General features: G+C 50.9%; 1 protein-coding gene across 4 annotated transcripts in view; it reads left to right on the top strand.

The window, feature by feature from the left end:
* The window catches only part of LOC115553530 (tetratricopeptide repeat protein 28), a 199,441-nt gene that overhangs the window by 99,878 nt on the left and 74,563 nt on the right, over nucleotides 1-25,000 (top strand). For all 4 annotated transcript variants that reach the window (XM_030369863.1, XM_030369862.1, XM_030369864.1 and 1 more), the window contains 3 exons: nucleotides 8,665-8,812; nucleotides 17,318-17,590; nucleotides 18,918-19,048. In XM_030369863.1, coding sequence (XP_030225723.1) covers nucleotides 8,665-8,812; nucleotides 17,318-17,590; nucleotides 18,918-19,048 — 552 coding nt within the window. The remainder of the gene's footprint in view (nucleotides 1-8,664; nucleotides 8,813-17,317; nucleotides 17,591-18,917; nucleotides 19,049-25,000) is intronic.

The raw sequence follows: 25,000 nt of genomic DNA, 5'->3' as shown, positions 1-25,000 counted from the left end.
AGTCGTGAATTATAGGGTGTTTGTCTGGTTGTCACCGACGAGGACATATTTGTGCAGAAGCAATGGTGAAACATTGGCGCTATGGCAACCACAGCCCGAGCCCCCTGCTGCTTCCAGGGGCTGTTCGCGGAAGTCAAGGTTCTGCCGCTGTCTCCAGCCCAACATGACGGATGGCTTGTCTGCGCTCTGGGAAAAAAAAAACCTTCACGTCACACATATTTCTCTCAGAAATACTCCTAAAGGTTTTTCTTGTGTATAAGCCCAACCCGAATCCGCAGTACTCTTACGACGCTCTGCCCCTTGCTTTCTTCGAGGGGGTCTTCTTCGGAGCCTTGACTTCTGTGGTCGGGCTCGCCTTTAAGCCCCCCCATGTACGACCCCTCACACTAGCATCAAAAAAGCCGTGGGCTGGCTGTCATGCTTTTCATTACAGCGCTCCACAAGAGCCCGCAGTGGGTCTTTTTGAAGCCAGGCACCGCGGCGTGGCACAAGCTGCACCATCGGGGCTGGGGCTGTGGGGCTGATGCTCCCGTTTGATGGAGCAACGCTTCACAAAGGCCTCGGCGCAGCCCTAATGATCGCCACACACAAGGTGCTGATGCAGACGAGCCGCCCCCTCTCAGGGCTCTGACAGAGCGAGGGAGGTAATGACTTGCTGGACTTGTTTATCGTTTTTTTTCTTTTCTTTCGACTCTCTTTCCCTGGGATCCCTCTAACCCCCCCACAATTACCCTGCCAGAAAGAGTCCCCTGCTGCCTGGCAATTGTCCTCTGTCGGCGTCTCATGCCTCCACAATGGCTGTTAGATTCCGCCTCGTTTTACTGGGCTGCCGACGGCCCTTTAAGCATTGTTGTTGTGTGTTGCAGCAGCCCCTCAAAGGGCCGACTCCGGCGAAGGAGAGGGCTTGAATGCGTGTCGAGAGGACACACTTAGGGGCAGCATGTAGATACCTGATTTGCCGTGTTAAGATTGTGCAGCCATCGAGCCTGTGTTTACTAAATGGCCGGTTATTTCACCAGCCATGCCTCAGTTCACTGTCAAAGCTAATTAAGCCGGTACAAATGAAGATGGAGGATGTGGCGCCCCGGGCCAGGAGAGTGCGGCGCCTGGGCCAACTAGCCCGCCATGCGCTCTCTCCAGAGCTAACAGCACCAAGGGCACATATGGTCGGAGCAGCTAGCGCGATTGATTGTCTATAAATAACGATAAACGTCAGTGGATTTAGGAATTTAGGAGATTTACGTTGCCTTGTTTTCTTTCCCGCTCTCCCATTGGTCAAACAGCACTCGTGGTAGTTATTTTCCCATTGCGCCATGTTGTTAGAGCACAGCGCGTATTAGTTGGATCTTAGGCAAAGAATGGCTTCAACATGGCCGACGGGAGTACCGCTTGCACAACCTGATTCCGAAGCATCCTTTTATGGTCACCTTTCCTGCCGTTTGGGATGTAACAGCCCCCGCCCTCGTCTTGGAATTCACACACTTTTTTTGTGTTGAGGGGGGGCGGGGGAGGGGGGGGGGATGGGTTGGGTCACCATCTGGACTTGATTGATTAAAGCTCCCTTCAGTAATTAATGCCTGCTTGAAGAGAGAGTCAGCGCTCGTGGCGGTGTGGTGCGTGCGTAACGCCGAGGCAGAACGGAGCCAAAGCTGTGCCCGAGAGGGGGGCGCGGAAATCTCTTCAGCGGCCTGACCCTCTCAGACCCCCATCTCGAGACTCTCCAGACGCTAATAGGAACGGGATTATGCCGGTGTTCAACGTTGCCTTTTGACACACCCATGGGCTATAAATCACTGCGGTTGGCGTTTGTGACGGGATGTGTTTTTCTTCTTTACTTCTAACATTGCATCGCGATGATGAGGTTCGTGTTGGCCACGGCTGGTGTTTTATCTGCTCGTGTTTCGTGGGCCATTGGGGTGTGAGTACCCTTTGGTGGAAACACTCTTTGTTCTGCTGGACGTCGTGCACGTCACTCGCGGAAAAATTTAGATTCGTTGCTCGCCAAACAAGGCCGTCACAGCAGGACCCCAGCGCCACGCCGCCATTGTGCCGTCTCATCCTTTTGTGATGAGTGCAGACTATCAGTTCGGTCTCCGCCCCTCACCCCCCCCCCCCTCACTGTCTCACTTTGACTCTCCCGATACTCGACACACCCCAGCACGACACTGCTTCCTCAGTCACGTGTTGACCTTCTCCATTCAGGTCTGTCTTTGTCTTTCAAGTAATTGTTTTTGGAAAGCATTAACAGCCCCCCCCCAGCCCCCCAACTGGATGACGTGAAACATGTTGAATACAGAGTGCGCCCGCATCGATTCCACACACCTGGCGATGACCTTTCCCCGTGTGCAGTCCTGAGCTCGCCGCCTGTTTGACGCAGCCGGCCTATAATCGATGACGCGTGGCCACGAGACGTTTCCACTGCTGCTACTACTGCTCCCACTACTGCCATAGCACTCCATTTTTAACCTGGCTCCGTGCGGTTGCTTCTCCCCCCTCGGAGCTCTGTGAATATTAAACCATTCACCCTTTAAGCGCCGGCGGCTGGTGGAACAACGACCAGGCTTAATCGGCTCTCACCGAAAGCATCTCATCGAATGGGCTAATTAAGGGCTGGGGGTGGAACAGCAATCACGAGTGTCTCTCGCTCCCCGGGGGGAGGAGCACATCAACGGATCGTAAATATTTTACTGCGTCTACCTACGTGCGGTTTTGTAGGGGGTGCTTCTGTTTGACTTGCGTAAAGTACTTGACACGCGCCATTGATGCTGCGCCGCGTTGCTACAAAAGAACACGGCACAACTGCGGGCTTGACCCTCTCTGTTTTACAAATCCACCCTCGGCTCGGCTCATAAAATATAAATAGATAGAGAAAGAAATCTCCCCTCCACCGAAAAAAAAAAAACCCCAAGTGTATATACATAATTCATTTCCTGAAACAATAGACCAGCGTATCAGTCAGCATTAGGTGTGATTGGTTTAGCGCTCCTTTCTCTGGGATGGGGGAGAAGAGGAGCCACACACACACACACACACACACACACGCAGGGCTGATCGATTCAGGTCAGGGTTGTCCCATGGACCCGGCCCAGGACTTATTAGATCAGGGAGATAGTAATAGACAGTCAGCTGTGTCATGATTCTATTCCACTGACCCCGGGGGTCAGAGGTTGGTGTTTGGCCCCGGGGCAAGAGTTGTAATCCGCCCCGACACGTCTTATCTCACCCCACCCCGGCTCCTGGGAGAACAGATCCGAGACTTCCTGTGTCCTGAAGGGAGAGATGGCCCTTGTAGCTGCCACGCTATACAATGCGACTAAACCTGTGTTTGTGGATTTGGCCACAGCGATAGATTTCATTAAGCACAGGCGCACTGGGCTGTTCTACGGCTTTGGGCTCAGCGAGCTGAAGGACTGGAAACCTAAAAGCAGCCATCATTCCTTCTGCGTTTTATTTGGTTATTTCCTGCTCCCAACACGTTCCAGCTAATTCGTCACTGTCGGTTATACTGGGATATTTGATCAAGCAAGTTGCATGTTGTGTACCCTGTGACCTTGGAGGGAGGAGGGTAGCGCACGTCGTACCGCGACCTGGTTGGATGTGACGTTTTTAGGTCGAATGGGGGAGGCAGCACATGTCACTTAACAGGTGCGATGTCAAGATAGATGGGGAAGGGACTGCAGCGAATCCCTCGCTTGCAAACCGATTATTACTGTTAATCAGACCCCAGCATCTCCACCAGTGTGGGCACGGCCGGTGTTACACAGACCCAGTAAAAAGCGTGCATGTCGGAGACGGACGGGGTCGATCTGGCGGTGGTTATTGATGTACTCTTCGGGTCTTTCTTGTTTGTGTTGGGTGCGGTTTCTTCCAGCCTGCTGTCCCTGTTTGATGTTGTGATTTGGGGTTCCATTATGGCGCCAGCGGGGGGTCCTGTTCACAAGACGCTTGCTCGGCCTCCGACGGACCGCAGAGCCGTCGGAGACCATCTGCCCAAGACGTAACCCAGTCGCCGGAGAGGAGGAGGGGAGCAGGGTGCGGCGCTGGCTGAACGGTGCTCATGTGGCCGTATTGATTTTCATGTTGACGAGCGTCTGGTGTGGGGCTGATGTCGCCAATCAAAGCACAACGTGAGCCACGCCGTCTCTGGTCGTTGCGACACAGCACTGAGATGTTGGGCTGTTTGTTTAGGCGGGGATCAAGCTGGTTTTCATTCTGCCGTAATGAATGTGTGTGGCAGAGAGCAGCTCCAATTTCTTCCTCAACAGCTCAATGGAACTGGTTTATAATATGTCTTGACAGCTGAGATGTTTCTCCCAATTATTATTGGACGATAACATAAAGAAGGCTAGTTAGCTTTGGGGACTTTTCGGTTTCTTTTCAAAATGTTGATCGTTTGAGTTGCACTGGAAAGACCAACTCAATGCTCTAATAGTAATACAAAAATTTGTATAGACTGCGCCTGGTTCTAAAATGCTAAAGTTAAGAGCTGTGCGGTTGAACTATGACTACGTTTAATTGTGCACACAAAGAAGAGCTTTGTACAGACCATCAACAGAACCAGTCTTTGTGATTTCTGTTGGTGTGTGATGTGCACTCAACTCACATGAAATGAAAACACATAATAACATGAGTTGCAGTTGAAACAAGGCTTTTCATGAAGATAGAATAGCAATGAGAACAGCCAGGGAGCACGTCGGGGCACTTGCATAATGTGTGGGACAATGCCTCTAGATCTTCTGGGTTCACTTTAGTGGATGGCAGCTCTGCCTTGATTCACTGTGAGCCAAAGAATGGGACGTGCACACATGCTCAGGCTTTAAAGGGCTGTCAGAAAGGGACATCAGAAGCCACAATCTCTTTCAAAATCTCTCCCAAGTTTTAAATCCAACAACCGACTACATGCCATATTGTAAGAAATGGACCGAGAAATTGTTGAGCTGTGTGTGTGTGTGTGTGTGTGTGTTTGTGTGTGTGTGTATCTGCCTGTGTATGTGTGAGAGTCTGTGTGTGTGTGTGTGTACAAGTGTGTGAGAGAGAGAGAGAGAGAGAGAGAGAGAGAGAGAGAGAGAGAGAGAGAGAGAGGGGGGGGGTTGAAGGATCTGGGAGATGTGTGAAGCAAAGTAGGGAGTAGGAGATGGATTGATCAAAAGAGGGAAAGGTAGTGGGCATATGGATTAGATAATGTGGTGTTGACGTGCATGTGTGTATCTGGCGTATCTTGTGTGAATGTGCATATAGTGTGCTTACAGTATGTAAGACTGTCTCCCAGATTGAATAACTATTTTTTGCATCATTTCCTTCTTCCTCCCCAGCACAAAAACATGAATATTTAAAACGACTTCAAACAAGCACTCATGCAATATTAAAATGTTCACGAAATAAGGAAAGCTTTTATCCTCTGTTTCTTCAGTCTTTCCCAGTCTCTCTCTCTCTTAACCTCCCTCACTGACACGCACACATCCAACAGCACGCACACACACACTAACGCACACACACCCTGACACCAATGTGCATGAACCCACGCACCCGTGCACCCACATGGATGCCCCTAGCCATTACCAGTATTAGAAATTTACCCTTGAATGAGAATGACAAACCTTCCCACGATCCCCTTTGCCACGGCACCGGAAGCCTGGCTGGCTTCTCTTATTGCGAGGCAGAACATCCACAGTAAGGATGGAGAATTGCGCTAGGGCTGCATTTAACCCGTCGCGATTAAATGGCAGAGGTTTGGTTCATGGATTCCTGTGTTCTGCACGAAGACTAATGGATGCCCCAGATTTTGAGAGGGGCTCATGTCTTGTCAGGGATGCACAGAAACAGTTCTTCTTCTGTTGAAATGGATCCTGCTCACTGGGAGAGAAAGTTTTTTGTCCTACGCCAGCGTGAATGCCAGTAGTGTGTGATACCATGTGTTGAAAGACATGGCTGATATCCTCCTTAGCCCTTGCTTTCTCTCTCTCTGATCTCCTCTATTCTTTTATTTACACATTTTTAGCCTTCTGGCTCTCTTCTGCTGAGTGTTTTTTCTGGCAGAGTGCTACAGGCTAGGCTATTATCCCTGAAGCAGCCACTCTTAGGGAATTAATACTTGTCACTTCTAGAGAAGGGTCCTTTTAAGTGTAAATTCTTAGTGTTGTGTCGAGGGGGAAAAGGCTTAAGATTGAGCAAAGAGGATTCGGATAACAAAGTTATCGACACACAGTACCGCAGTTGCGCTGTGAATCATATGCATTGTGATCAGAGGAATTTGTTCTTAGTTTTATTTAAACCCTATTGAATACTTTTCAGCATTGAATCGTTATCCATATCCTTCATAGTGAGGCAGCAGACCCTATGTGGGACACCAGATGAACTCAATCCTCCTCTAGTGTGCTTTGTTTGTGAATTGTTGTCGTTACATGTGTGTCTATATGCGGCTCGCACGATGCGTCTCGACTTCGGCACAAGATGAAGGGGGAACTTTTCCTTTGAGCCTCCATGCTACATTGATTGTGTCATCTCTGGCCGTGGGTCCTTCGGTTCACCTCATGCATTTATGCCCCTGCTTGCGTCTGCGGCATTTGAGTGCCTGTTCTGAAGGGCGCAGGCCTTTCGATGGCTGCGATAGGATAGGATGATAGCAAAGCCTAAAAGGATGTCACTTGTAGTTTGGTGCGTGTAACACTGTGATCCCCTCCCTCCCCCCCCCCCCCCCCCCTCCTGGCGCAGACAATGAAAGGAAAATCTCTGGTAGAGCGGTCATACGTCAAAATCGAATCAGGAGGAGAAGTGCTCTTGTGACTGTGTGTAGTTGGGGGGGGGGGGGGCTCTGAGTCCATAGGCTCCTCCCCTCCTCTGCTCAACCCCTCCCTCCCAACCCCGCGTCCACCAGATGCAATTTATATTAAGCAGGGCTGCTGGCCACCGATTGGGTCAGCCTGTCCCCCCCCCCCCCCCCCCCCTCCCCCCTCCACCACCACCCACTCCTGTAACAAGAGAGCCTGAACAAAGGTTAATGCCCTGAATCTAATCTGTGTACGGGTCCCGTTTGAAGAGAGCCGCGCTGCAGGGCCAGAGAGGCCGGTACTATACGGTGCAGCCGCAAAATTAATTACTGGTTTCCATAAATGTGATGTCATGTCTCATTATCCCTAATCCCCACCCTTCTCCTGGCTCCCTTGTGATGGCAACAGAGGAGCTAGTGGAACACTAATGGAAAGGCCTCTAAGACGCTAATGGAAAATTAGCCCCTGCGTCACTTTGGGAAGGTGCGAGTGGACCGGCTGTCTGCTGTGGTCCAGACAACAGCCTGGCCCGGACCCCTCGTCGCACACACCGACACATGCGTGAACACATTGCACACCCTCGCACACAAGCATCTGCACGCAGCCACACACGGTACCAGACGCAGGCACCCGCGCAGGCACGCACACGCCACCCGCACACGCACACACATGGTTTTGTGATAGTAGGAATGACAGCCGGCCATGGGGGGACCAGATACAGGAATAGCTGCTCAACTGGTGCGCCTTCCCATCAGGCCTTACACACTTCCTAGCGTAGAGGACGCTTGGGTCTCCACACGGGGTGTGTGTGTGTGTGTGTGTGTTTGTGTGTCAGTGTGTGTTTGTGTGTCAGTGTTTGTGTTGCCTGTGTGTGTGCATGTATCAGTATGTATGCTTGTGTGTGTGTACATGTGTTTGTGCTTTTGCGTTTGTGTGTGTGTGTGCGTGTGCGTGCTACAGATAGTCTTTGGAGGAGAAGGTGCACAACATGGCATCTGTTGGAGTTTGGATTTCTACAGAATATTTCAAAGCGTTCGAGACTCTTGATAATTCTGTGTTTACGGCTGCAGTCATGTGCCGTCGACTGTCTCCCGTGACTTGAAGCGAGTCAACGGTTCGACTGCCTTTTTCTCTGCTGAGGGAACAAACGGGGTTGAAGCAGTGCTTCTTCTACGTGTCCAAAGCATAACACATATACTGCACACATCTATTATGTACAAAGATGACAGAAACACTGAGCTGGTTGTGTCATTATCTTAAAACGCATGCCCAGAGAAGAACAAAAGAGTCAGTAGCATTTATGGGTTTAACTTTTTGAAGCTTCTCAAGTAAGTTGTGCCCTCTCTATCTCTCGTTGTCTCTCTATTCCTCTGTCTCTCTCTTTCTCTCTCGCTCTCTATTCTCCCTTCTTTCGCATCCCGAAAGTTTTTCTCCCCAAAGCCTCAGATAACTCCCGGCGCTCCTCCTCGTCCTCGTCGACTCTCAAAGCAAACAAGATAAAACGAGGAGTATAAATATACAGATATCCATACATGTATAAATACATCTAAAAGGAAAAACAATACCAAAAATCACCAGCTGTGCCAGGGAGAAGGCAGCCAGCCAATTTACTGCACGTGTGTTTATGTAAAACTTATAACACAATTAGCAACTACAAAAAAAGGCTGTGATGGCTCCATTATGGGAACACAAAGGAGAGAGGTGCCGTGCTCTGGAACCTGCTCATGTGTAAAAAATGCAAATGGCGTGAAATGAGTGTGTCTGGTAATGTGTTTGTGTAGAGCTCCATGCTGTGTGCCAGGCTGGATCCTCTCCCCACCCGATGACTCTTCCCCTACCCCTCGCTCACCCCTCTCTCCCCCCCCCCCCCCCCCCCTCTCTCTCTCCCTCTCCGCAGGCATACTTCCGACAGGGTGTTGCCCTTCAGTACCTTGGTCGCCATGCCGACGCTCTGGCGGCCTTCGCCTCGGGCCTCGCCCAGGACCCCAAGAGCCTGCAGCTGCTGGTGGGCATGGTGGAGGCGGCCATGAAGTCCCCGCTACGAGGTACGGACGGGGGCGCGTTCGTTTGTCTTTTAGCCTGGCATTCAGAATTAGCCGCGAGGGAGCTAACGCGGGAGAAGTGACGCGGAAAAACCCAAATAATTCAGTTCCACTTCTTAGCATTCGTTTGATCCTTCTTTCTTTCTCTTCCTCTACACGTTAGAACAGGGGGTTCCCAACCTTTTATGTTCCAAGGACCGGCATATTCATTGAAATATGAGGTGGATCGGTAGTCGATTTGAATATATTTTGAAATATTTGAAATATTTGAAAGCCTGGTACTAACAGGTCCACGGACCGGCTCTGATCGTGGACCTGTTATTTGCTGCGTTAGAATACAAATGTGTAGCAGTGAGCGAATCTCTAATTGGCGAGCGTAAGTGCGGTCAACAGAAGTTAATCACTCCCAAGCTCACTCTCTCTCTCTCTCTCTCTCTCTCTCTCTCTCTCTCTCTCTCTCTCTCGGTCAATGCCCAAAATGAACAAACAGGTGAATGCAATCACGCATCACCACCATTACCACCGAGCGACCTCCGGTGAACTCGCCCATTACCCAAAGTGAGTGCGCCGTGAGCAGTGCAAGACCACAGGACATACATTTGCATTTAGGGTATTAAGCAGTCGTTTTTATCCAAAGCGATTTACAACGGTTCATCCACACATTAGAACACCGACAGCCAGCTCGCTGGGAGCAATTAGGGTGAGGTGTCTTGCTCAGGGACACCACGATACTCAGCTATGAGGAGCCGGGGATCGGACTCAACAACCTTCCGATTACAAGTCGGACCCCGGACACAGGAGACCCATGTGTGTGGCTCCCACAGCTTGGGCTCTGGCTGATGCTATCGTTTAGAGTGGGGACATACATCGATTGTGTTTTCCCATGCCCCGAATAGCATGGTAATAATAAAATGTTCTGTAATGTCATTGTTTTACTCCCTGCTCCCCCCCCCCCCCCCCCAAAAAAAAGAGAAAATCATATTTGCCATGTTTTTTGTGAGCTTTCCATCGATTGCTCCGTTATCCCATGCGCCAGTCGTCACGGCTGCCTGGGTTTCGCTTCTGTGCTGGGACCAAACCGTTTATAACTGGGAGGCCCTAATGACTGACATCCTGCTCTGATTCGTAAACAATTTTTCTCGATCCACCGCCATCCCCGACGCGACGCGTAGGAGATGTCGAGTTTTGATAAATGACGACTTTGATTGGTCGTAGTGCGGTCCCGTTAGCCAAGGCTATGCTACTATTTCTAATCAATCACGCTTGGTCATTCGGGTAAGAAAAAAGAGTCTTTCTTCTGGTGTGATGGGTCCCTCTTCTGAATGCCTTCAACAAACCTGCCTCAAGTTTAAAATACATTCAGTATATTTTGGGATGTTTTACAAATTGACTTTTAATCAGAGACCCAAATGAGAGCTTTTATCAATGCTTACATCATTGAAGAATGGACTCTATTATATTGTATAGTATAGTTTTAATTTAAATGACAAAGATCTTCTATCACTGAACCTCTGTGACGGAAGATCAGAGGTTCAGGCGGTCTGTGGTTCTCTGCCTCCTTGATGCAGCCTCCCATCTCTGCATGTTTGGTCCATTGTCTGAATGTCTGTCCTGGAGGTAATCCGGCACTCTGCCAGTCGATACTCACGCCGCGGTGACTTTAGCTGTCATTTGCTGGAGCTCCTAGGCAGACAGACACAGACTCTCTCTATCTCTCCTCCTGTCTGTCTGTCTGTCTGTCTGTCTGTCTGTCTGTCTGTGTGACTGACATTTGGTGTCAAGTAGTCGTCCCCCCCCCCCCCACCCCCCCACACACTAACCCTGTCTGAGAGGCCGATGCAGATTGTAGGTTCAGCATATCTGTCCTGTGACCTGATCGCTCTCAAAGATAAGCCTTTATCTAAATTGCTGGCCTACAACACAACCATTGTCCACGCCGGCATTCAGTAAAAAAAGAGTAATAATCAATTTGCTGAATGGATTCCTAAGTTGAATGTATCCCAGATACCCACTGTATGGCGTTCTGGGTCCGTTATCTGTTTTGGCCAACAATGGTTGACCTAGCTCTCTGTATGAGCAACTGGCCAAACTGGCGATATAATTTTCCGAGAAAGACCAATCTTTTCTTTTTCAGCACTACTCTTTACGACACATGCTGGCAGCATTCAGTGAGTCATGCTGTGGTCTCCTTTTGTCTACAGCAAAAGCCATGCCTCTCCAAACTGTTGCTGAGGCAGCAGATGTGAATACAAGCAACAAGCAACACACTCCCTCTTTATTTTCTTCTTTTATAATCCAAATGTATTATAAAGTAAGCACTTCTGCGTGACCTAGTCGGATTAAAGCCCCTATATTTGAGTCTGTCTTTGAAAAGAGAACTGCCACTGAAAACAGAATGAAACGCAGGCAAAAACAGAAGAGCATAATGCATAAGAAAGGCCTCCCGGGCGACACCGAGGTGCTAATCTTGTCACTGGAAGGCAGACAACAGAGGAGCTTGGATCGGCCCCAGCATCGAGCAACACGGACCCCGGTGGGATTCTCTCAGTAAGAGACGACCAACTCATTTTTTCCCGGGCTATTTAATCCTTTAATTGTGTACCGCATTTCCCCGAGTGCCAGGCAAACAGCGGGGCTGGGGGGGTGGGGGGGGTGGGGGAGGGAATCCAAGGTGTGTTGAGGAGAGGTAGCTGGGTCAGGGGGATTAAGAGCAATGATCCTCTCAGAGGGGCTGCTGGCACCGAGGGAACATAATCAATGCAGCGCCAGAAAACGGGGAGGATAATAAGTGTTACGCCGCCAAAGCCTTCTGATAAGCAAACAGTAGGCGGCGGCGCTTTCACTGGTTCTAGTCAAAGGACTTGTAATATAATGCCCCCGTAACACGCCAACCACCCACAACACTCATGGATTGAACTGAGGATTGCCTCCCACGTTTTAGTTCATTCAAACCAGGACCGTGGTTGATGCCAGGCAGTTCTTCGTATTTTTTTAACCCATTTCTCAAGCATTGTCACACCATTACGGGACATTAATGGCATGTTGGTGATCACGCACCCTTAGAGTGGTATAACATATGTCTTATGTAATCCAAACATCCACATGCGAACCAGATGCAAACGTAAACCCTTCCATTTTGGATTTAATTGCTTGGTTATTAAGTTCGATAATAGTTGACGAAGCATGTCGCCAGAGGTTAATGTTTGATCGTTACCATGTGTCATTCGTCGATCGGTGATCAATCAACCATTTGAACAAATATCCCGACACAAATACTGATATATTCTGTGTCCCTTGATAGCTGTTATTTCATATGTCTGTGCTGAGAGACACAGTTTGTGGCCTATTCACAAAACGTGAACACGAGAATGGCAAAGATTTTATTGTTTAACTTCCACAGTAACGGACCATTTAAAGCGATTATTCGTTTTTGTTTTTTTCCCTCGTCAATCCATTTATTACCAATCATGGAGCTGAACGGGACTGTATACATATGACGCTATTTCCGTTTTGCAAAAAAAATTACGGCTCTAGCAAGCGAATAAACCAGTTTAACCATTAACAATCGGGTATTGTTGTCATAGTCACCACGGTCAATGTATATGTTGTAGGATATGGTGGAGGAAGCAAACAATTTATTTTTCGTCTTAATGCATCCATAGCGGTAAACTACAATCATAGACCTTTTATTATGGCTATCTGTTATATGTATTGATTATTCATCTCGCTAGCAGTCTGTGCTACAAGCCAATGTTAACGAGCACAGCGTGATATGAATATAGGTCGCTTTTGATAATATGAAGGTGTGCAGTTGTATCGCAACATTTTCGCTTCGGTTGCCAACTTTCTCCAAGAAAGTGCCAGCTAACTATTAGTCATCGAGCAGGGATTCAAACTCAAGAACTAACGTTTTTCAAAACATGGCTGTATTAAAGAATGCAGACCATAATCCCCCTCATGCGCCAACTGACATTCGCTACACTATTTTACACTTGGATTAAAAAGTAAAACCCCAGTATAATTGAATCCTCTGAATATAGGATTCGTGGGTTGAGGGACTGAGCATACACTCGTCTTCACAAGGCTATGTAGGTTGAATAGTCAATTATCTGTCATTTTCTGTGGCGTGATTATAATTGGAAAATGCCATATATTGAGGTCGCGGCTAATGTAAATAGTTTTGTTGCATCAATTTTCTCAGTGTTTTTCTCTTTTTCTCATCTTTTGTTTGCTTCACGTCTGGTGTTGAACAATACAAAATGAAGCAATATGAATAGGAGGAATCTTCAAGAGAAATGCCCCTTGTTTTATAATAAAGCATGCAAGTTGCCTAACTGTCTCTCCCTCCCAATATTTCTCTCTCTCGCTCTCTCTCTCCGACATACACACACATACACACACATACACAAACATGCGCGCACACCCACATACTTACACACATAAACACATAGTCACACACATACACAGATTCACACACATACACACACATTCACACACATTCACACGCATACACACACACATACACACATGCAAACACAAACACACACACACATGCATTATTTATCCCCCCTCGTCTCTGGGATTGAGCCCCATCACTCTACAGTTAAGCAGCCAGCCCGCTTTTATGTGACTCATCCCATCCGCCTTTGTATTTCCCCCACAACAGAGAGCTTACGTTTGCGATTCATTCTACAGCACTCTTCATCGCTCCTCTGCATTCCTCTCCCTCGCTCCCCTCCCTCCGAGTTTTCCCTCTGATCTCCTCCTTCTGAGCCGTCCTTTCCGGTTCAAACACGTCTTCCCCATACAATGTGTGACATCCGGTGACGGTTCGCCAGGGGCTAAATCAGCGGCCTTGCTCAAGGGTCCATTGACCGGTGTCGGCCATGCTGAGTTTGTTCGGTCTTTACCCCGCAGAGAACCATCTACCTCCTCGTGGTCTGGTCCCGTTCAGCTGCTGAGCCGACAGCCTGAGCGGTTAAGAAGTCACCATTATGTTCTTTGTTGGATTTGTTTCATGCATATGTCGATGGAGCGTTTCCTTTATGTTCTGAGGAGGAGCGCATCAGCCTTTGGCTGCCCCTGTGGGGATGCACAGCGAGGCAAATGGCTGAATGCAATAGTACACAAGGAAGAGTGTTTTCAACGTTGAGGATTCATCTGTGAGGAGTTCTGGAAGTCATGTAGGAGGCTCTGACCTGCAGGTCGACACACCTTAAAAGAAAACGTAACCACAGACAAAGTTCCATTTTGAGAGCGCCAAGGCTTCAGGGCTTCTCAGGACACTGCTCTGGGAATCACAAAAGAGGCTGCCAGGACTCTTTTTTGAAAAGTTCACAATTGATTTTATTTTCTTTATGCATCAGCAAAGAGGCGATAAGATGAATAACCCCCGAAACGGTTATTGTATGGATCAGCCCGATGTTGTTGCTGATGATCTTCTTGTCTCTTCTGTGTTTTTACAAGCTCAGTGCTTGTACAAACACATCCTTGAACCTTTCTCCGCAGGGTGCGTTCACTTGAGACCTGCTAGGAGACCGTGCGCATGGCTTGGAAAGAGCTTGTGTGCACGAGCACAGCAAGCTTAAAACACCCACCAAATCAGCCAGAGCTTCAAGTATTATTTCTTTGAAGACTGTACTGGAGCTCTATTGTGTGGAGCGTTACTTCATGCGGTGCGCCGGATGAAGAGCTTCCCCGCCGCACCAATCCCCCCCCCCCCCCCCTCAGGCCAGGGGGGAACCCCTGCAGGAAGGATCTGAATCCAATTCCTAATGTCTGCAGTCTACAACGACACCTCGACTACAGCCCTAGAACGAGATGACCGACCCCTAGCTGCTACTGAATGACACGCTGATGATCAATCTATAGAACCTTAGGATATAAGCGTCTTCTGTCTTACTTGATAGTAGATGGGTGAGGATCTAATATTGGGAGTCATCACCCAGTGGATTTTGGTAGCCATTTTAAAAAAAATGCCTAACCAATGGCCATTTTAGAAACACAACTCCACTTATTACCATTCTTGTATATCACAATAGAGCAGTCCCAATTTCTACCAACAACGTGGAATCGTCTGGGGACTCATCCCGTGATGGGCTTGTTCCACCACTCAAAATCTGCAGATGGGAAAAGCGGTGGCCTCATTTGGATCAAAACGGAGAGCCGAGTCGCTCCTTAACAAGACACAGATCTGCTAGCAGACAATGGTTCAGTGTTACACCGGGGGGACACTACGCCTATCTGTCATGGACCTGCACCTGGATGGCCGTGAGATAACATGGTGCGGCAGATTCATAGCAGGGAGAAACGTAATGTCAGCCTGAACAAAGGCAGTGCAAATCATCTGCTCAGGGTTCAGTAAACATGCTTTTGTAGTTGACTGGTTGTGTGTGTGTGTGTGTGTGTGTGTGTGTGTGTGTGTGTGTGTGTGTGTGTGTGTGTGTGTTCCTGTGTGTGGGGGGGTGTCTGTGTGTGTGTCTGTTCCTGTGTGTGTTTGGGTGTGCATGTGTGTGTGTGTGTGTGTGTGTGTGTGTTCCTTCATTTCTGGAGGTCTTTTGGTGTGCGTATGTCGCGCGCGTGTGTGTGTGTGTGTGTTCCTGTGTGTGGGGGGGTGTCTGTGTGTGTGTCTGTTCCTGTGTGTGTTTGGGTGTGCATGTGTGTGTGTGTGTGTGTGTGTGTGTTCCTTCATTTCTGGAGGTCTTTTGGTGTGCGTATGTCGCGCGCGTGTGTGTGTGTGTGTGTTCCTGTGTGTGGGGGGGTGTCTGTGTGTGTGTCTGTTCCTGTGTGTGTTTGGGTGTGCGTGTGTGTGTGTGTGTGTGTGTGCATTCATGTGAGTGTGTGTGCGTTCCTGTCTGTGCCTGTGCCCGCCTGTGTGTGTGTGACAAAAACAACCCCTGTCACAGCCACCTGTTTACGCATGCGGCAGGCCTGACACCTTAAAAGAAATGGGGAAAATACTCCCAGTATTTGATTTATGGGCTCTGAGTGTCACTCGGAAGGCAATTACAAGCTATGAATGGATATTATACGCACCCACTGTCTCTGCAAGCACGACAATCTGCCAAGTGCTCAACAAAAGGGATGCTCATGAAAGAGCATCATCAATTTCGCTTTTGAGTGCCTGTGTGGAAATGTGTTTCATATTTTCCTCGTGTGGTATGTTGTGTGTCTAGGAGTTTATGTGTGCGCATGTGTGTGCATGTGTGTGTTGGGGGTGCGTGCTGCCGTGTGTGCTAGTCGTGTGCATGTTTAAAGTGCTTCCTCGACAAGCGATTCAACTGCGATGATTCCCCCTGCATTTGGGTGTGGGTTTTAATGTTTGCGTAAACAAATAAACGTCAGCGTGAATGGCGGTGCTGGCCTTTCTGATGGCATCACAGATATCACCCTGGATGCTGAACACTTGTTCAGCTTGGAGCATGTGTTTCTCCACCTCGGGATATATACTGGCAATATAAACAGACTGGTAAAAATAAACATACACACACACACACACACACACACACACACACACACACACACACACACACACAGCGCTCTCTCTCTCCTCTGACCTCCTCCCTCCTCCACGTTATTCGCTGCAGCTGTCTTCCGGAGACCGCGGGGGCAATCTGAGGGGGCTTTGAATCCTAAGTCCCAGGTGGCCCCCCCCCCCCCCAATTGATTTATGTCATTGTGTGCATTTTCAGCCCTCCCCAAAGGTCACCTTGCGTGGCTTCCCTGCACAACGTCTCTGCTGCCTCTCTCCCCTGCGCGCTCCCAGCTCTCCCATCGCTCTTTCAAGTCCGCCTGTGAATCCCAACAGCAGCCCTACTTTCTCGTCGCTCGACGCCGTGTGATAACAACGGCAGCAGGGGAGGGGGGAGGAAAATAACGAAAAGATAATTTGACTGTGTGCGTCTGTCGGGCGGGCGACACCCAGGGTGGGCCGTGCGTGTTCTACTTTCACACGGGGGTGTTATGGATTCTGCTAGTTAGGGGAGATGAAGGCGATAGCGTGGTATGCATACATTGAAGGTGTGACTGAAAACAACGATCACGCTATCTCCCGGGTTTGGGCTCAGCCGAGCGACAAGCTCTCGCTTGGATAGTCAGCCTCCGATCCGGGGCGGGTTGAAAACAGTGTCGGAGCGAAAGTCGCAGGATTACAGTGTGAGTTAATAAGTGAGCAGTGGTGTTAATGCCGTCGAGGACAGCATGGCTTCGCTTTCAGCACGTTCACACGTCGTACGACGCACCCTCAGATCCCTTAACAAAGGGAGAGAGCAGCATACCCTCGCTTAATCTCCTGCCACGAATGCATGTTCTCCCTACTCATCCCCCCGCCCTCGTCCCTCGACCCCTGAGTCATCAGCTCAGGCCCCCCCAGGTTAGGGGCCCACGCCGGCTAACAAGACACAAGGTCGTTGTCCGCATTGTGCTTTGTCCGCAGCTACACAACCCCTTCTTGTTAATAATGTTTCCCTTGCCCTTGTCGCCTTTGCCCCCCCCCCCCCCCCCTCACAGAGTCTCTGGAGCCCACCTATCAGCAGCTGCAGAAGATGAAGCTGGACAAGAGCCCCTTTGTGGTGGTGTCGGTGATCGGCCAGGAGCTGCTGACGGCTGGCCACCACACGGCCTCGGCGGTGGTGCTGGAGGCCGCCCTGAAGATCGGCACCTGCAGCCTGAAGCTGCGCGGCTCGGTGTTCTCCGCCCTCAGCAGCGCCCACTGGTCGCTGGGCAACACGGAGAAGAGCACGGGCTTCATGACGCAGGACCTGGAGGTGGCCAAGACCTTAGGTGAGGAGCCAGGGGTCGAGGGGGAGGTGGGAGGTGGGCCGAGGAGGTTGGTGGAAGGTGGGGCAAAGGGGTTGAAGGGAGGTGGGATCGCAGCACATAATAAAGAGCTAAAAGTCGAAAGGGTAACAATAGGAGATCTTATCGCTTTCGCTTGAAGAACATCGCACACTTTGCTCGGATGTGATTACCAAGAGCCATATCCATAACTGCAGCCAAGGTCCAACACAAACTTCCTTTCGGGATCTGATCGTTACCGCATCGAGCGGCGTCACACGCTAGACGCGTGCGAGCGTGCGTGTATACTAGGTAGCAGTAATGGATTAAATAAAGTTTATAGTTCCCTTAATATGCGAAAGAATAGCATTAGTCCCTGTCGGACAATATGTTCCTGTACAAAGGGACGTGCAAGGATGAGTAATCGGGGAAAAAGACGTAGAACAGGAGTAGATGAAAGGAACACGAGAATGAAATGAACATGAATAATAGCCGCATGAAAGCCAGATGTTGCTGGTGCGTGCCGGCTTGATGTGGAGATGTTTCCATGCAAATGAAAGGAAACGAAGCATGATGGACATGGAGAGGTAACATAAAAGGGGTGGAGAAGAAAGGAAGGCCGCAGAGAAGGGGTGTGTGTGTGTGTGTGTGTGTGTGTGTGTGTGTGTGTGTGTGTGTGTGTGTGTGTGTGTGTGTGTGTGAGTGTGTGAGCGCGTGTGTCTGTGTGTGTTGGAGAAGCTCAGACAGATCTGAGACTCTCCTGTTCCTCAAGGCGAGGCAGAGCAGATCAGAGGCTGCGGTCCTCAGGTGGCCCCCATAGGGGCCCCGCGCCCTCCCCCCCCTGGACCCCTCTATGAGGCCCCCCTGTCAGGGGGAAATAAACAGACCCTCCCGTCTCCTCTGGCCATGGCCTAGCGGTCACTGCCTTCCTGTTCCTGACAGGTGAGGCTCTGTACTGTGGGGCCCCTTGGCTCCCGACGGCCCCCCAACGCCCAGATTTACCTTTTAGGGGCATAATACAATTCAGTGTCAGGGGCAGAGTCACACCACATGCCCAGAGAGTTGTTCACCGCTAGTCAAGGCTTCACAATCCAATCCAAACGGCCAGGCCCGGAGCCGGCTGTGAGCTCACCAAGTCCGGACCTCGGACATTTTTGAAGTGATTAAAATAAAAACACAACTTAAATACAACTGTGTACAAAATCCCAAACCCTGGCTACAGCCCTGCAAACAGCGAGGTTTGCCGTTGAGATTCCCGGTTTCATTTCCCCGCTTTGTCTTTGTGGTTTTAAATGTCTTTGCCGTTTTTCTTTTTTTGCAACGTCGTCACCAGGTGACCAAACGGGGGAATGTCGCGCCCACGGGAACCTGGGCTCGGCATTCTTCTCGAAGGGCAACTACCGCGAGGCGCTGACCAACCACCGCAACCAGCTGGTCCTCGCCATGAAGCTCAAGGACAGAGAGGTAGGGTTAGCCCGCCTGCAACACGCGCACAGGGACGCACGCACACACGCCTGTGCACACATGAGTACGCACATGTTTACATGCAAACACACACACACACATGCACGCACGCACACGCCAGGACATACACACTCACACTTAAATTGGCACACACACACACGTTTATATGCACACAAATGTACACACACACACGCACACACACACACACGCAAATGTGTTTGCATGCACACACAAACATCAATGTACGCGTGCACACACTCCCTCCCCACCAGCACCACCAGCACCCCCACCACCACCACACACATCACACACATCTGGAGCCTCTGGAGGATGCAGAGCTCGGGGCTACTGGATGTATAGAGCTGGAGAGAACCAGCTAGCTATAGCACGATGAACATAGAGAGAGAGAGAGAGAGAGAGAGAGAGAGAGAGAGAGAGACACGGATACAGAGAGAGAGAGAGAGAGAGAGAGAGAGGTTGAAAAGAAGAGTGAAGTAGGTTAGGAGAGGAAATCAAGGTGATGTGGGGGTTTGGGAGGGAGGCGGGGAGTGGGAGGGGGGAGGGGGGAGGGAGGGGGGAGGGGGCAACAGGATGGCCGTCAGCAGCAGCTGGCAGACTGTGTTACGGACGTTATGCGTTTATGCAGATATTATGCAGATATTTACCCGTTCCGTGTTGCAGTTAAGTCGGAGGGGGCTTTGTAACATATGCTGGTTTTGGAATGTGATTTGCACAGATTAAGTTGTTTGGATAAGGGGCTGCGGAGGGGGGAGTCGGGAGTGGGCGGAGCGAGAGGGGGAACAGGGAGGAGGGGGAGGAGGGGAGGGGGGGGGGGAGGAGGGGAGGGGGGAGAGAGTTCCACAGACTAGTCTAATTCTGGTCTGTGTCCTCTGGAGCTGTCACCGCGTGTCCTCTTGCCCACTTCCAGTTCTCCCCGCCCATCGTGTTCGTCTACTGCCCTCCTCTTCCTTCTGCGTGTTTCTGTGACACAGTTCGAGCTCTGGCAGACTTCACCCCATTTATGTCTGTCCCACAAACCTCTTTGGCCATTGACCGTGTGTGTGAGTTTGTGTGTGTGTGTTGTGACTGCTTAGTGTGTGTGTGTGTGTTGTGGCTGCTTAGTGTGTGTGTGTGTGTGTGTGTGTGTGTGTGTGTGTGTGTGTGTGTTTGTGTGTACGCTTGTGTGTGTATATGTCTGGGTGTCGCTATGTTTCTATGTGTGTTTTATAGTTTGTGTGTCTGCACACGTATATATGCATGTACTTATGTGTGTGTGTGTGTTTGTGTGTCGGTGTGTGTGTGTGCGTGGAAGGGGTGTGCATACTTTATACTTAAACAAATGTGTGTGTGTGTGCGTGTTTTTTGTGTACGCTTGTGTGTGTATATGTCTGGGTGTCGCTATGTTTCTATGTGTGTTTTATAGTTTGTGTGTCTGCATACGTATATATGCATGTACTTATGTGTGTGTGTGTTTGTGTGTCGGTGTGTGTGTGTGTGGAAGGGGTATGTATACTTTATACTCAAACAAATGTGTGTGCGTGCGTGTGCCTGCGTGCGTGCGTGCTTCTGCGTGGGCGTCTTGAAGACTGACAGGTGCTTGTTCCACCACAGTTCCTGTCACGCACAGAGAAGAATGGCTGCTGTTCCCCCCCCGGCTCCTTATCCCCTCGGCCAGGCCGGCCCGGCAGCCTGTTTGTGTTCAGATATCGGCAGCACGCATTCGTAAAGTCTGACCGGAGGAACCAGGCCCCACGCACACAGCCTCGACTAATGAGCCAGTGATGAGGAGGCCGCAGACCCCACTGACATCTCTCCCTTCCCCCCTGTGAGGGTCCACGCAGAGCCCGAGCGTCTTTATGAGACCTCAGACACCCATGCCGACGGCCCCCGGCCACGTAATGAGGTTGTAGACGGTGTGAGGGAGAGCGAGCTAGCACAACGTGAGAGCATGGTGAGAGAGAGAGAGTGCAGAGAGTGTGCATAGTTTTAGAGGTCTGGTCTGAGCATCCAGCTCATAGTTGGCTGAATCAGTAATTGGCTAGCCAGATGGCTGGTTTTACTGTTTGTGTCTGTGTGTGTGGGGGGGTGTGTGTGTGTGTTTGTCAGTGTTTGTTTGTGTGTGTGTGTGTGTGTGTGTGTGTGTGTGTGTGTGTGTGTGTGTGTGTGTGTGTGTGTGTGTGTGTGTGTGTGTGTGTGTGTGTGTGTTTGTTTGGGTGTGAGTGTGTGTGAGTGTTTGTCTGTGTCTGTGTGTGTGTGCATGTGTTTGTCTGTGTGTGTGTTTGTTTGCCTGTGTGTATTTGTGTGTGCGTGTGTGTGTGTGTGTGTGTGTTTGTGTGTACGTGCTCGAGTTGGAGTAAGTGCACAATGCCCATATTCAAATGAGGATATATAAGGGATCCCCTTAACATCCTATTGATATTCAAAGCCTCCTAATAGCCTCATGTTGGGCCCTAAATGGCTTAGTGACTAGCCTGTAGCTCGGCCACAGCCACTTTTACAGCCCCATTTAACGTTAGTTACGGACCTATAGCCAGACAACTCGCATACATCCCTGACCTCCCCCATCCAGCACACACACACACACACACACACACACACGCACACGCACACGCACACATCCCAATCCAATTTCTCCAAAACACCAGACACTGATGGCGATGTTGTCTCTTGGTTCACTGGCCCTAAGGACTCAAGGAGATCATCTTCCAGCCCCCCCCCCCCCCCCCCCTATTCGGACACATGCTCTCTCACCCACATATACAAACACACACACAACACACCACACACACACACACACTCGCCCACCCCCAAACACACACACACACACACACACACACACACACACACACACACACACACACACACACACACACACACACACATACAAACAAAAACACAGACACACACACACACTCTCCCTCACATAGCCCCTGCTCCTGACGTGGTTTCCACTAATCAGAGTCATGTGTGTGTGTGTCACACACCACCTGGTCTCTCTCAGCCCTCTGAGCCCGTGGCCTGGCCCCATGTTTTCGTTGCTGTTGCCGACGTAGTATTTGGCCTTCCTCCAGCTGAGGTCACTTCCTACAGGCCGGGGGGTACAGGATGTTGGTGCTCCCGGGTGGATGTGTCCAGGGTGGACACTCTCGCTCGCCCACGCTCACACAGTGCAGGAGAAGAGCAGGAGAAGAGTAGGAGAAGAGCTGAGGAAGAGCAGGGGAAGAGCAGGGGAAGAGCTGGAGAAGAGCTGGAGAAGAGCTGGAGAAGAGCAGGAGAAGAGCAGGGGAAGAGCAGGAGAAGAGCAGGAGAAGAGCAGGAGAATTGCAGGGCTGTGGGTGTACAGAGGCCCGCTCGTTCACACTGTGCATTGCACCAGACGCATGGTGTGTTGTTGTTGTGATCATGTACTTCCTGCTGTCCGCACTGATGTCCTTACCGATGTCATGTTATTACGAGTAGCCTAAACCGCTACATGAGATGTGAGGGAATGATTTTGTTAGGGTTTGTGTATGTGTGTGTGTGTGTGTGTGTGTGTGTGTGTGTGTGTGTGTGTGTGCGTGTGGGAACTCCCCACAGATGAACAGACATGGACTGTGCGTTTGCGTTTCGGTTCCACCGGAACACCAGTAATTCGACGTGAGATGGGGCCATAAGTCATCGCCGTGTCCCACCGTTCCGTACTAGCCCGGACCGTCGCCTTCTGCTCTGGCTACAGACACACCGGCTTCTCTGTGTGTGTGTGATGGAGTATAAGAGAGAGAGAGAGAGAGAGAGAGAGAGAGAGAGAGAGAGAGAGAGAGAGAGACACAAGACAGAGACCTCAGAGGGAGCGCAGCCTGTAAATCAGAAAAAGGAAAAAAAAAAAGCCAGCGGTGCAATTGGATCCTGCTTTTATCAGTAACAGCGCCGGTTCTGCTCCCCCTCACACCCTCTCTATCATTCTTCCTAACCGTGGCTCTTTACAGTAAAATGCCGTGTGGCAGCCAGGTCAACCGCTGAACAACCCAGCCCGGTGCCTGGCGTAGACCAGGGTGGACGGGCAGCGGAGCCCTCAGTTGCCGCTAGTCACATACCATTGGTTTGAGAAGGGAGAGCGGGCTAAAGGTTGGAGAGAAGTAATCACACGGAGGGGGAGGGAGGGAGGGGGAGGGAGGGAGGGGGAGGGTCGGAGCGAGAGGGGGGGGGGGGGAAGGCTTCGAGGAGTGAGCGGGCCGCGATGCGCGACTGGAAACCGTGCGCTGCGGCCCAGAGCGGTGAGGTCATACTCGGGCTAGCGTGGAGCCGGTGATTTTCCTCGGCTCGCGGGCCTTTTTTGGGGAAAAAAGTAATCCCGAGCAGATTTTTTCTGCTGTCAGATGTACCGCGTATGAAACATAAACACACTCTCAGGCCTTATCCAGAGAGCGAGCACCTCCTCACCGACTGCGGGTGCATCTCCCGGTGCTCTTCTCCCCACCTCGTCGCGTACGAGGAAGCCCCCCAGACGTCTCCTGGCTCACAGCCCGTCTCGGAGAACAAATCTGTTAAAGTCGATCGTCGCCCCCCCTCCGACGGGTCCCTCGACTCGTGTCGTTTTTCCTTTCCCCCCCCCCCCCCCCCCCTCCGGGCTCCGTGACGTTCCCTCCTAAATAATAGGTTCAACTAGAGAAGGGGTAACCCCTAATTTGGGGTGTGATTATTTAGGAGAAACTGAGTTCGACTGGCAGCGCCGCGCTCTGTAATTACGTGCCGTGTGATGTTAGAATGAGGCTGCGTCCCCCCGGCCCCTCTCGGTCGAAGTGGAAATCTCGAAGCACGGAGGAGGAGGAGGAACAGAGAACGTTAAAGTTAGAGGAGGAGGAAGGAGCAGAGTAGTGGGAGCCTGAGGAAGGGCTGCTGTTTCCATCGGCTGCGCGGCTGGTGACTTATCTCCTCCCCGACGCGGACGTCCTCCTCACGCCCGGGCCGTGTTTATTTACCCTCGCCCCCCCCTCCCTCCGCCTCATCTGCCCAGAGGAATTTGCGCTCACCTCCCCCCCCTCGCTCTCCCCTCACTCCCCCCTCGCTCTCCCCTCACTCCCCCCTCGCTCTCCCCTAGCTTTCCCCCCCCTCTCTCTCCCCTCTCTCCTGAGGACATGGGCCATTTCAGCACGGCTGTTTGTCTTAAAGCTGGCTGAGGAGCTGCAGTGGGGGCTGGGACTGGGTTATAGGAGGAGGAAGAGGTTACAGGGAGGGAGGCGGAGTTATAGGAGGAGGAAGAGGTTACAGGGAGGGAGGCGGGATTATAGGAGGAGGAAGAGGTTTCAGGGAGGGAGGCGGGATTATAGGAGGAGGAAGAGGTTTCAGGAAGGGAGGCGGGGTTATAGGAGTAGGAAGAGGTTACAGGGAGGGAGGCGGGGTTATAGGAGGAGGAAGAGGTTACAGGGAGGGAGGCGGGGTTATAGGAGGAGGAAGAGGTTACAGGAGGAGGAAGGGTAGGTTACAGGGAAGGGAGGCGGGGTTATAGGAGGAGGAAGAGGTTACAGGAGGAAGAAGGTAGGATTACAGGAAGGGAGGCAGGGGTTATAGGAGGTAGGAAGAGGTTACAAGGAGGAGGAAGGCTAGGTATACAGGAAGGGAGGTGGGGTTATAGGAGGTGGAAGAGGTTACAGGAGGAGGAAGGCTAGGTTACAGGAAGGGAGGTGGGGTTATAGGAGGAGGAAGAGGTTACAGGAGGAGGAAGGGTAGGTTACAGGAAGGGAGGCGGGTTCATAGGAGGAGGAAGGCTAGGTTACAGGATGAGGAAGAGGAGGAGGAAGATGGGGTCATAGGAGGAGGAAGGTGGGGTTACAAGAGGAGGAAGAGGAGGAGGAAGGTGGGGTTACAGGAGGAGGAAGACGGGGTTATAGGAGGAGGAAGGCGGAGTTATAAGAGGAAGGTGGAGTTATAGGAGGAAGGAGGCGGGGTCATAGGGGGAGGAAGGCGGAGTTATAA

This window comes from Gadus morhua, chromosome 11, assembly GCF_902167405.1.
Source record: "Gadus morhua chromosome 11, gadMor3.0, whole genome shotgun sequence".
NCBI lineage: Eukaryota > Metazoa > Chordata > Actinopteri > Gadiformes > Gadidae > Gadus > Gadus morhua.
This window is presented reverse-complemented; position numbering and strand designations above follow the sequence as displayed.